Genomic DNA, 12819 nt, shown 5'->3' with positions numbered 1-12819 from the left:
ACCCCCAAATGCTCTGAGAGGATGTCAGTGGTGATAATGAGAGACTTGATGCATCTTAGAGAGCTGCTAACATTAGGCTGCAGTTCCCAGCTCTTGTGGAAAGTGTATTAGCTGCATGAGGGAAGGACCACTGCCACGAGGCCAAAGGTTCTCTTAACACTTTGAGGAACTAAAGCATCTGACAAAGGATACTGGCATGAAGAGAAAGGGGCAGCTGCCACATTTTCCTCCACACTAGACGCCTGTGCCAGTTACGCACACATCCTTCACTGTAGCACCAAAATAGGAATACAAGCAAGGCATGGCCTGAAACCTGTTTAATGTCTTGTACTTGGAGCCCAGCTCCCTAGCAGGTAATGTACATGTCCCTAGCTGAGCAGCTGCTAACTGGAAATGGGAAGTGTTTTTGTTGTGGATTGGGTTTGCCCTCTGTCTTTGGCACCTCAGAGCTCAGTTGAAGGCCACTCTCACTGCGGGCGGCTGATGCTACCCAAAAGGTAAAAAACAGGCATGATCTCCCCAGGTCTCCAGGAAAGCACATTCTGAATCAGGACATCACTCCCTGCGCCAGGGGCTGAATGCTGCTCTGTGGCAGGGGGCATCTTTCTGCTCCTTCAAGGAGCTCATTCCTGCCCTCCACCCTGCTCCTGTACAGTGAAGCTGCACTTACAAGGCGACACAGTTTGGTCATTAAATAGGTTTCAAAACATATTTTGTATTCATGCGTTTACTGACATAGGCAGAAGCCACATGCAACTTGTAGAAATAAGACACCATTCCTCATTGTGTCTCAGAAGTAGGTCAGAGGATCGTCTCTGGTTTTGCCAGTCTGGAAACTGACAAGGCTGGGACCTTGGTTCTCTTGAGGAAGGCTCTGAAACACCTTTAAGTGAACGTAGTCAGTATCAGAAACCTGGACCTAGAAACCAAAACAGCGGGAAAGTGAGGATCATGGGTTCAAAGCAGGTTCAAACAAAAGGATGTTCTTTATATACTTGGAAGAAGATCTTTGCTCAGGAGCTTAATTTTAGGCGTATGTCCATTTTTACTTCAACAGCTCTTAACCCAATTATATAGTTGTTGTGGTTTAAGCCCAGGCCATAAATCAGAACAATGCAGTCTACTTCCCTCCCCCCCCCCCCCACTTTCTTCCTTCTGCTCCTGAAGGGATGGGAAGCAGAACTGAAAGAATGTAACTGCCATGGGTTGAGAAAAGACCAGTCCAGTAACTAAGGTATAACACAAATCACTGCTGCTACCACTAATAATAATAATGATAAGGGAAATAACAAGGGAAGAGAATACAATACCACCCACTGATACCCAGCCCGACTGAGCAGTGAACTAGCCCTTCCCAGTGACTTTCAGTTACATCCTGGGCATGCCGTGCTGTGGTATGGAATACCTCTTTGGTCAGTTTGGGTCAGGTGTCCTGCCTCTGCTTCCTCGCGGCTTCCCCTCCTCCCTGGCAGAACATGAGGCTCACAAAGTCCTTGGTCAGACTAAACATTTGAGCAATAACTAAAACCATCAGTGTTATCAGCGCTGTTCCCAGGCCAAAAGTCAAAACCACAGCACTGCACCAGCTAAGAAGAAGGAGAAAAGTGGCCTGCTACTGTTGATCCAGGACAATAGTATTAACGGGAAGTTTAATGCCTCAGGCACCAGGAGGTTGCTACATACTTTCTGGTAGCTGCAACATGGCACTATGTTTGTTTTGGTCTGGATTACATCTGAGCTCTAAGTCTTCTGGTAAAATACTAGTGATGTGGAAAATTCAGAATTATGAAATAATGGATCTTGTCACAGAGCTCATCCCAGGTAATGCTAAAACGAGTAACTGTTTCCTGTCACTTGCCAGATTGGGAAAGAAGAGACAAATAATCCATTTTCAGTGTCATAAATGGATTTCCTCCCAGGTCAGTAACATGTCAAGCTTCATTTCAGAGTAGCTTTGTCATAAGGCTTAGCATGGAGAGCACGAGTATTTTACATTGCCTAGGTCAGCAACAAGGGAAGAAATGCAACTGGGTAAGACTTCTGGCTTTACTGCAGCCTTCCTGAAATTGTTCCACTTCATCACTCAGTACTTTGCCTACAAAAGCACATCTCACAGGACCAAGGGAAGGAAAAACATCACTGATGTAAGTACAGCTCAGACTAGTCATATAATAGGTAGTCTGTCAATATAATTCATGGTGCTCACAGAGCAGAAATAACTCTTTAAGAGTTACTTTAAGGAAGTGCTTGGAAAAGAGGAAGGTTTGTCAGTATCTGTCCTTCCTGGTTCATCTAAATATAAGAAGTGTGGAGCAAATGCTCTTAACGTCTCTCTACAGAATTACAACCCACCCAATCTATCTGTGAATTTAATTAATGAAGATTCTGAGCCTTGTCAAGGGAGCATATCCTGCTGGGCATGTGTCTGCACACATGTGGAGTTAAGATACAGCAGTCATATGCAAAGTCAGCTCTACTTCCAGAAAGCCCGCCTGCCACCAAGCAATGCTTTCCAGCTGTCAGTTGCAAGTATGCCCAGCTGAAAGCTGCTCAGATCCTTGGGTAAAGTTATCTAGTAGAGGGTGATGCTATCAGAGGGTTCCAAATTAAGGGTTACCCATTTTACCTCTGCAACAGAAAGGGAGGGACTTGAAAATACAGGAAGAACTCACAGGCAGGCTGTACCTCTGCAGCACGTGACACAGAATCAGAACATCAACACACATGCTTGCATTACATTAAAAAGTTCACTCTTAACTGTCCACCAGAGCCTCAGACTGACTTCAAATTCATCATAATAAATACAACTGGAGGACACAGACCCAACAGGAAAGCTACTCTGCCTTGAAAGGATACAGGAGGGCAGAGTTGAGACTAAATAATTTGAGCTGATAAGACAATCCATAGTCTTTGAGATGATCCTAAGAAACTGACTATTCACATCTGAAGCAGCACAGTGAATGTTTTACAAGTTTTCGTATTCCTGTTCGACAATAGTGCCAAATATAGGAACTTTTTAAGCATCTGTTGGTCACTTCAGGTGGTTTCCTACTAAACTTGCTTCCTTTTCTTGTTATAAGCCACTATGCAAGTCACCTACATTGTTTAACTACAAACCATAATTGCAAAGCTCCTGTAACATATACAAACCTTAATAAAGTAGTTTATCCCAGCGACCACCTGAGTCTTATATACTATGGCTTTAAAGGTGCCATATGTCCTGTTTTCTCTGCTTTCAAATTGTGGCTTCACCTGTAAAAAGAAAGGGAAAAACTGTTGGCAGGTTCATATTTCTTTCCTATCTCCCACTCCAGTTTTCCTTCTTTCAAACCACACCCTTAATGAATTAAACCCAGAACCCCCAAAATAATACTGTTTACACCAAGACCTCCAGCCCTCTTCCCTAGCATTGCCTCCAGCATTCTTTAAAATTCCCCTGAGATTATCCAGTTCCAACCCCATGCCAGGAGTAGGGATGCTTCACACTAGACCATGTCACCCAAGGCTCAGTCCAACCTGGCCTTGAACACTGCATTTACCACTTCTTTGGGCTGCCTGTGCCAGCGCCTCACCACGCTCACAGTAAAGAACTTCTTCCTATATCCTACCTGAATTTCCCGTTTCACTTTGAACCCATCACGCCTCATCCTATCGCTACAGTCCCTGACGAGGAGTCCCTCTCCAACATCCCTGTAGGCCCCTTCAGATATTGGAAGCTGCTCTGAGTTCTCCATGCAGCTTCTCTTCTCCAGGCTGAACAGCCCCAATGTTCTCAACCTGTCTCCATACGGGAGCTGCTCCAGTCCCTGATCATCCTCACGGCCTCATCTGCACTTGCTCCAACAGCTCTGTGTCCTTCTTATGTTGAGGACACAACTGCACACAGCGCTCCAAGTGGTGTCTCACGAGAGCCGAGGGGCAGGATCGTAACTGGTTTACTATAGTGGTTATGTCACATACATATATGTGACATACACCGTTGTCGTATCACATGTATGTGATCACAAACACAGAAAGGCAACTGCAGTGAACATAACCTGAAAACCTAGTCCTGTAGAAGGCGTAAACAACCCTCTGCAGGCTGAGTAACAGCCTCTCCTTTGCACATGACAGCCATGCCATCAGCCTGATGCACCCCGGAAGTCGGGCAGAGGAGCGCGTCCTTGGCAGTCTCCTCAGGCAGCCCCTGGAAGGGACTGGCAGCACCTCAGAGCTTCTCACCACCCTCCTGGTTCACCACAGTGGAGACTGGCATTCCCAGCACATCCACCTCCAGAGCTGCTGCCACTCCCATGGCATTCTTTCCTAGCAGGCAGGTTCCCAGAAGCACCAAAAGGAACATCCAGATCAGCTACTTCCACACAGTCAGAAATTATCATCGTATTCAGGCTCCTCAACCTCTTACTCTTCTGCTGAGCAGCTTCCACAGGGTTTCTGTCCCTGGGAACTGAGAGCTATACTTTCAACCCAGCAGCTCCTGACTCTAGCAATCCAAGGAAACTTCCATTTCCAACCCTCTTCCAGCTGGCTGGGCTGCTCCGCTCCTAGAATGCTCTAGCTGCAAAAGTGACTTCTGGTACCTATTAGTCTTGTCTCAGCACAAAACAAGACAAAAGGGAGTTCTCTCTAGTTTTACAATCTCTCCCATACTACATTCCCCATTTGTTAATTTTAGACAGAGCCTTCAGTATAACTAGGCAAGCAGACAGCTCCCAAATCCTCAGATGGAAAAATGCAACATTCCTAAGCTCTTACGTAATAGATCCTTAAACTCAAAACATTCCCCAGTTTTAGGCAACAGCTCTAAATGAAGAGCACTGAATAACTAACACTGCCCAACTCACTAAGGGTGACTACAAGGGAGACAAGGCAGAGGCTTAAGTAAATAATTATGCAATCCCAAGAGCAGAATCCCAAGGTCTGCAGGTGCTCTTCACAACTTCCCCCAAATCATATGAGCTGCTTTGCTTAGCAGAGCAAAAAATCCCACACAATTGCACCATGAAAGGGTGACGCTGTTATCTGGTTGGAAGCATAGCAGGATTGCCCCAACATAAAGTTTGTTCCTGGAGAATATTTTCCTTACAGAATTATATGAAAGCCTTTGTTGGGGTGGGAAGAGGGGGGGACGACAACATGGGACACCACTGAGAGCTCTCTCCTGTTTTCAGCACAAGGCAGAAATTTCACCTTGCAGAAAATAAAGAACAAAGACTAATTTGGTTTTATTTTCTTGAAGCTGCTGAGAATAGAACACCAAAATCAAGATCAGCCCTTTTCTGGAATCACGCAGAAATCTGTACATCGGCATTTCAGGTTCCATATTTGCCTGTACTTTGTGAGCATTAGCACAGCCTGAAACCAGCATCCACGTTTTGAAGTGCATATTTGCTCACTGACAGTTGAACACTGTGGTTTAATCTCTGATATACGCTGCAATAGGTTAGGATCTTTTGATCACCCCTAACACAGCCAAGAATTAAAACCAAAGCTCAGCATCTGGCATCTTACATTGGCTTAGCAAAGCGTTCAAAGGAGGCCCTTAGGTACTTCACAGACTCATTAGTTAAATTGCACAGTCCCCAGCTGGCATGAAGCATTGCCCTCCCCATCCTACACATGAGGAAACGGGAACTGCAAATATGCAAAGATGCCACATGTCCCTGCCCAGGGTCTGTCTCCCTTCCCAGGTAAAGGGGAATTCCTATCTCTGCAAGGCCTGCTCCTTCAACCATTTGTGCCTGCATAGCAGGAACAGAGATACTGCTCCTGAGTAATTTAATCAGTGTCATAGAATGATCTGTGTTGGAAGGGACCTTACAGATCATCTAGTTCCAGTCTCTGCCATGGGAACTCTGCCACGGGCAGGGACAACTTCCACTAGACCAGGTTGCTGCAAGCCCCATCCAACATAGCCTTGAACACTGTAACTTCAGCTGGCACCATGAAGTGAGAGGACCAAGCACCAATACTTGGTTCAAATCAACTCTGGCAGCTCCAGCTGTGACTGACCAGCAAAGCCCTACAATGGAAGGTGACTCAGAGGAGCTGGACAAGAGTGATGTGCCTATGAAACTCAGAAAATGCAGGGTGTAACTGACCACAGCCTGTGCAAAGGCTGACTTTATCTCAACAAAAAGGGGATCAGAAAGTATTTGTCTTAGATAAATAGCTATGTCAGTTGAGTGGATCAACTGGTGGTGTAACACTGAGTTCATTAAAGGAATGTGAACACCTCCCAGAGGTAGGCCGACCAGTATGGGGGGAGTGAGTACAGCACTCTGCCTGACTATGAACTAAAGAATTTTGAAGACAACAGCAGGTTTGAACTGGCTTCAATCCATGTATTCCTTCCTGGTGACTGAGGATGCCTAGTGTCATGACAATGAGCATATTAGATTGACCACATGGAGATCACATTGGTGGTGTCACACCAACTGCTGTATTCCAACTGCTCTATTGCTAAGACTAATATATCTGTATTGAGTTACCAGTGTATTTGTATCACTCTGCAAAATCAAAAGCCTCATGTGCCATCAAATAGTATCAAATAAGTAAATTAGATATTAAACAGTATACCCTGCATATGTGGAATACCTCAAAAGAACCTGGTCGGAGTACTCTGACACCAGCCTACACAGCCTATTTACAGATACCTCCCTGTGGCTCTGCCCTTCCACATGCACAGACCAGCTCACCTCAAGTTTGGCTTCATCATTGCCTGGTCTCAGCCTGCAAGGTAGAAGGAGACATGGAATGGTGCTGGTGCAAACTCTGTCCTCTATGGCACAGCAAAGGAGGAAGCTGGGAGCCCTGCACATAACGCGTGTGCAGCCGTATCGACCAATATGTTCATCTTCACTACTTCCTATTTTTATTTCCTCAAGGAGGGCATAAATTACACTTTGTGCTGTTGCCAAAGAGGGATGAGCCATTCTTACAGAGCTGGGAGGGTGAAGGTGATTGGTTGGGTGGGTCACAAAAGGAGCCTTCCCACTCCCCTCCCATTCCTCAGGACACACTTCATACACTTTTAAGTGCTGCTGCACTGCAGGGCATTAGAGGATCTGCAGAAGTGCTGTTCACACAGCTGCTTCCAGAGTGTGAGTGAAGCAACCAAACACCATGCAACCAGACTCATGCTGCCAGGCTTGCTAGCAGGCTCTGCATCTTCGCTGTGACTCCAGAAAACACTCCAGAGATCCCAGCAGACAACATGCCATTTATCCATAGCCTTGTCATGTGTATATCTTGATCGCATACTATCACATGGTTTGTCCTATCCATGTCCTTCAATGAGGAATTAATTCTGCCAAGTACAGCCTTCTCCTATCAAATATACCAACTTTAATTTCAAACAAGTGACCTCAGTGCTGGCATAAAAGAGTGGGCCTTTGAAGTACACATGAACATTATTAACTGACAGAAGCCAGTAGTACTATCCCTCGCAAGGATGAGACAGAGAAGTGGTTCACCTCAGTCTTACCAGAGCACTGCCCATGCAGAATGCTGAGAAAACACTGACAGACTAGGGAATTCACATATTCAGCACTAACTTCTTCACTTTAAATACTGGATCATTATCACCACCTGGTCTCCCAGCCTTTACCCAAGCTTCTGCCCTTGGCAGACAGAGAATTCATCTTCAGGTAGGTCACAACTCACCTGGTCAACAATATGCTGGACTTCTGGAGTAGCAGGCTTGGTCTCAGATAAGCCCCCAGGCATCATAGTGGCAGGTAACTTCTCTGAAATGCTGGGTGCTTCTGAAGAGGGAAGTTTAGTGCAGTCTGAGCAGAGTCAGCAGGCATCTCATATATATACATACACATGTGTCATGGAATCATATGACCTGTAACACATGGAGCCTACCATTACTGAACTGGAGAAGGAGACAAAGGGGGAAAAAAAGCAACACAAAACACTGATAATACTAAATGCAAGAACCACTTTAATATCTTAAGTGTCTATAGGCTCCACGTCAATAAGAAAAGCAAACAACAGCCCCCAGCTACCTGCATCTAAAGACAGTTGGTTTGGGCCACAGCTAGAACTTCTGGCCCCTCCACCCACGTGGAGGTGACTAGTCTCTGTGCTTAGGAAATGGATTAGAGTCACACCCAGTATTTCTCAACACCATTCAAGATCAGAAGAAAGCATGCAGGAATTTCCTTACTGAAATTGTACTCTCTCAATATCCTTGCAAGTGAGAATCAGAAGCAGACAGCATTTGAGTTTTAGTGACTATACTACCCTCTGCCTTACCAGGAAGGTGCCAAGGTAAACACCAGAAACAGAAGGGGAAAAAAATTAAATCCTAGGATCAAGTACTGCAAATGAGTTATTTCTGCTTCTTTCAAATCAAACCTATAGTTGCAATCATAATAACAACCGAATATGCAGTACTATTTACAGGTTTCTACGAAACTCTTGTCCTGGCAGACAAAGCATGACCCCTCTCACTACAGCAGTTGTGTGTGCACAATAGCTGCTCATGGTAGTTATATTTCACACAGAACTGAAATCTGTAGCATACAGTTACAGTCAAACATGTGACAGTCACATTCGTGACCATACGTGAATGTACAAAGCTCAAAACACACTCAGTCTGCTGCCGGCAACTGTTAGCAGCCCTACCTGATAAGGAAGAACCAACACCTCAAGCCCACAGGAGAAAACTGCTCCTCTTTCGTATTCGTGCCACCCCCTTCTCCAACAGGTGGGAGGAATGCTGTTCCAGAGCTAGGACCAGAGAAGCAGCAAGAGAAAAGGCAATCTTAGTCCCTAGGGGTGGGTACATGGGGGTACGTGCTGCACACAGGCAATGGATATTTCTGCTGGAATCAGCATTAGGGAATTTCCTAGAAACAAGCATGTTCATGGCCACAGCAGTGGTGGCTGTGTAGCACAGACTTATCGGTGTCCCAACCAGGTTCTCAACACTCCTCAGATGACAAGCAATGCAACAGACTGTAAACAAGTACTTCATATCTAACTTCAAGGCATGTTCTTGGTATAAAGGCCCCATGATTCAGAGACTGGGGCTGTAGAGGACCTAAACTCCGCAGTGTATAGATCAAAGTAACAGCATGCTACTGATAAAGATGGTGCAGAACTTCCCAAACCCTGCACAGCAGTGTTAGTGTCAGGAGAGTGGATGAAAGGCATTTGAGAAAAAACAGCTGTCCTGAGAAAACATCCTTCTGAACAAAAAGTGTTCCCAGTCCTTGCAAATGAAGGGAAGTGTTAAAACTGGGATTCTGCCACATTCTTCGAATTCACCGCTTGAGATCAGGGGTTCCTCAAAGCCCAGTTCAGGGAGTTAACAACAATTCAAGCTGATGAGCTCAAATGCTTTGCGTTGCACAAGACCCTACTGATTCACTCAACGCTGATCATCTTCCAACATGTCACTACCATTAATCTTATTCACACAGCAAGACAGATAAGCTAACTAACTGGAAGAGCCAGCTCACCTTACTGAGGCCAGAAGCCATGGGATGTTTCAACAACCTCACTGCATCAGTGCTACACCAGGGTGTTTTATAAACCTCTCCACTCACCAGGATACAGATCTAACTCCCTTGGGAAGGGATGTTGATAAGATCCCCATGGTAGCACTACTTCCCCGGAGAACTCTTGATTCTGATTAGTAGGAAATATACATGAGCACAAAGACTGAAATGAATGAAATTTTAACCACCTAGGTGTGAAACCAAGAATGTAAATGTGGTATGGAAATTATTCACTGGATTCTGTATTTATGGTATTTCTAAGATTTGGATGCAGTACTTATCCTGCACATGTAGTTCATGAAGTCACTCTGAAATCCTGATGTTTCAAAGACCTGCTATCAATGATGATCAGTGGCAATGGACTATCCAAGGCAACCTCATCTACACCTCTCTCTAATTATTAAGCTTTGGATGTACTGAAACAGCATTTGGAACGCTGTTTTGAGAAGAACATCCCCATTCCATCTCTTGCACAACATCGACAAGCCAGTGAGTGTCTACACATAGATATTGGAGACCTGTTTGATGTTACATAGCATTTCGGCCTACACTCACCACTGGCACTATGGCAGCTTCTCTTCACATAACTGTACTGCTCTTAACCTGGAAAATCTGTGCTGGGAGAACAGCACTTTAAAGTTCTACAGCCGAGTAACATCTTGCACTATCCCAGTAATCAAGAAATAAATGCCTATAGCCTGCAGCCCACTATTTTCTGGTCCTGTATAAGCAATTTTAGGAAGCACAAGTTATAGGCAATAAAAACATGAGTATGATAGAAAGCAAACAAAACCCATATCCCAGGGTTATGAATTTATGAGTTATTTTAAAACCAGAAATTAAGTCAGCTCTGTAGGAAGGATTGTGAAAGCTAAGTCAGTAGGTCAGTCTTCTGGTTTCGCAGTGACAAGGCATGTAATTGTGACTGGATGAAATGACACACAGCCTGCACCATTTTAAGAGCTGCCAAAAGCAAGCAGCCCTCCATGCAGCAACTGAAGATCTGTTTGTCATCATCACAGTAACAACATCCTTGACTTCCAATATGCTGCTCTGCAGTAAAGGTTCCCCCTCCTGCTACTCACACGGATTTCAGATTTCTGATGCTGTACATCAGGGAGGATTAACAGAAATCTGAACGTCAGCAGCACAAAACTGTCATATCCCAAAGACTGTGCTGAGCCTCTTGTACCAGTGAAGAGCCACTTCCCCTAAGTCTTCTCCAAGACAACCAAATTCTAGCCTTAAAAATGTTCTATAAAGAGGTTACCTATTTCATCAATCTCCCATGCCTACAGGCTGCAGAAGACAACAGCACTGAGTGCCAGAAAAAACACATATCCCTATTTCACAGACGGAAAAAAGCAGCTCACACTTGAGAGGACGTCCCAAGCAAACAGGATCTGCTCACCTGTATTTATCATGTCCAAACAATGGGAAAGCCCCAGCAGTGGGGCAATCCACCTGCAGGAGATCTAGATTTTTGGCAGGGACATCAGTTGTGCCGTTACTTGCAGAAATAAAAGTTAGAACCAGGAAAAAGACGAAATCCTGGTATTTGTGGGGTGCATGATTTGATTCTCATATGACATCAAGCAGCGCAGTAATTCTGTGACTACCTTGAGGGTACAGTTCAAGCAGGATTCAACTGCAGATTAAGCACTATCCTAGAATGGACAGAGGTCACTAGACAGAGATTTTACCTGCCTTTGTTTACTATGGCCCACAGGTCATACTAGTGCCATTATCATACCATCACAAAACATCCCCCTTCACAGGCAGATCTTAAGTACTCAAAAAAAATAGCAAAGTCATTTTCTCCTTCCCTGTGCTCCAAATCATGGCATGCAATTCCAGCAACTCACCTTAATGTTCCACTACGTTCAACAGCAAGACTCAAACAGCCTCTGATCCATGCGATTTGCCATGTACTGTAAGAGATATCCCTCTGTGCTCAGAGCAAACTAAACAGAGGAATTCAACTCCTCAGTGCAAACCTCTGTATACATGCTGAAACACCTGCAGAAGGGAGGTTTGAGACTTAGAACTTATGGTGTCAGAAGTTTTTCATATATAGGTTTGTATAGGTCTACTTCTTTGGCCTTATATTCAGATGAAAAACAGTGCTACATTGGGTTTTTTTGGTTGTTGGGGTTTTTCTCATTGTTTTCTCATGACAACTGCTAAATTGGGCTACTCAAAAAAAGAGAGAAACAAATCTAGGTATGTATCACATCCCTTTCACAGGTCATTTTTCACAGCATCTGCTTTAATGAAGAATTTTTTCCACAACAGCTGAGCAAACATCTGGATGGGTAGAGGAGGACAGTGATTAATTCTCATTGCAGTCTCTAGTTTCTACAGAAATACAAGCATGAATTTCCAGAGTATTGGTGCCAACTGTCTATACACACTGGCAGAAGTTCTTATCATACAGCTGACTTAAAAGGAACATTTACCCTGCAGTTTTAGATCTAAGCCCTGGATAGAACTAGTATTTTAGACACCTGTGTTAGAGGTCACTATTGGAGTACTGACTTCTTTATCAAAACTAACTGTTCTCACCATCTCATTACTGGACCATCTCCTGTGCAACTTAGGTTGGTAGCAATTCAGGCCACAGTTCTGAGCAGTATTTGCTTTCCACTTTGAGGATAAACAATTGTAAGAATTTATCAGTTGAAGAACAAACATGTTTTCTGCTTTCAGAGTTGCATAAAAACAATGAGGATACCTCGAGAGCAAGACTAGCACTTCAAATGGAGTAAAGGTCTGCTTAGAGCAGTTGTGATACCTAGGGGAAAAAAGGGAAAAATAATGAAGTTTGAACATTAGGATTGAAAGCCTCAGAGACTTAAATTACATTTCTGCCCCATTCTCAAAGAAAAGTGAGACTTAATATCTCTGCTGCCTAAAAATAAATGCCACCAAGTAGTCTGAGTCTCTTCTGGACAAACAACTACAAACCAGATGATGCTGCACAGATTTTTGCCAGCTTTCCAGTAACACAGGTATATTCCTACATTTACTTCCCACTACCCCATATATGCAGAGCATTTAGGGAAGTGGGAGTATACAGTAATTTTGGTACTGTTACTGAATTCCAAAGCATTTTATAAGATGGGGACTGTATTTTTAAGACTCTTCAAATTAAAGGGTTCTTAAAGGGTGCTAAGTAATAAAACCAGCTGGCAACCAAGCAGACCTTGTTATTTGACTGTAAGCCAGTTAGTTAGCAAAACATAAAGGTGTAATTACAGCAATTCTGCTTTCTTCATACTTATCTGCTTTTAACTGCAGAGGT

At 44.2% G+C, this 12819-nt stretch overlaps 1 protein-coding gene across 1 annotated transcript; it reads right to left on the bottom strand.

Annotated features, from left to right (window-relative positions):
- Window positions 1-695: 695 nt before the first annotated feature.
- Window positions 696-11544, bottom strand: CSTA (cystatin A). The gene is made up of 4 exons (XM_061365562.1): window positions 11381-11544; window positions 7666-7852; window positions 3151-3252; window positions 696-919 (listed from the first exon to the last, which is right to left on the bottom strand). The coding sequence occupies exons 2-4, from the start codon at window positions 7729-7731 to the stop codon at window positions 791-793; spliced, it is 297 nt and encodes a 98-aa protein (XP_061221546.1). The 5' UTR covers window positions 7732-7852; window positions 11381-11544; the 3' UTR covers window positions 696-790.
- Between the last annotated feature and the right edge of the window lie 1275 nt (window positions 11545-12819).

Source organism: Neopsephotus bourkii, unplaced genomic scaffold, assembly GCF_033783945.1.
Source record: "Neopsephotus bourkii isolate Nb327-2 ecotype Australia unplaced genomic scaffold, CSIRO-AGI_Nbou_v1 NB_1287, whole genome shotgun sequence".
Taxonomy (NCBI): Eukaryota; Metazoa; Chordata; class Aves; order Psittaciformes; family Psittacidae; genus Neopsephotus; species Neopsephotus bourkii.
This window is presented reverse-complemented; position numbering and strand designations above follow the sequence as displayed.

Excerpts from the sequence above, each read along its gene's own strand:
- CSTA (XM_061365562.1), bottom strand. The coding sequence starts at position 7,731 with ATGATGCCTGGGGGCTTATCTGAGACCAAGCCTGCTACTCCAGAAGTC. Across the intron at positions 3,253-7,665 it reads TCCAGCATATTGTTGACCAG|GTGAAGCCACAATTTGAAAG; the intron begins GTGAGTTGTGAC and ends TTCTTTTTACAG. Across the intron at positions 920-3,150 it reads GGATAAACTACTTTATTAAG|GTCCAGGTTTCTGATACTGA; the intron begins GTTTGTATATGT and ends TTTGGTTTCTAG.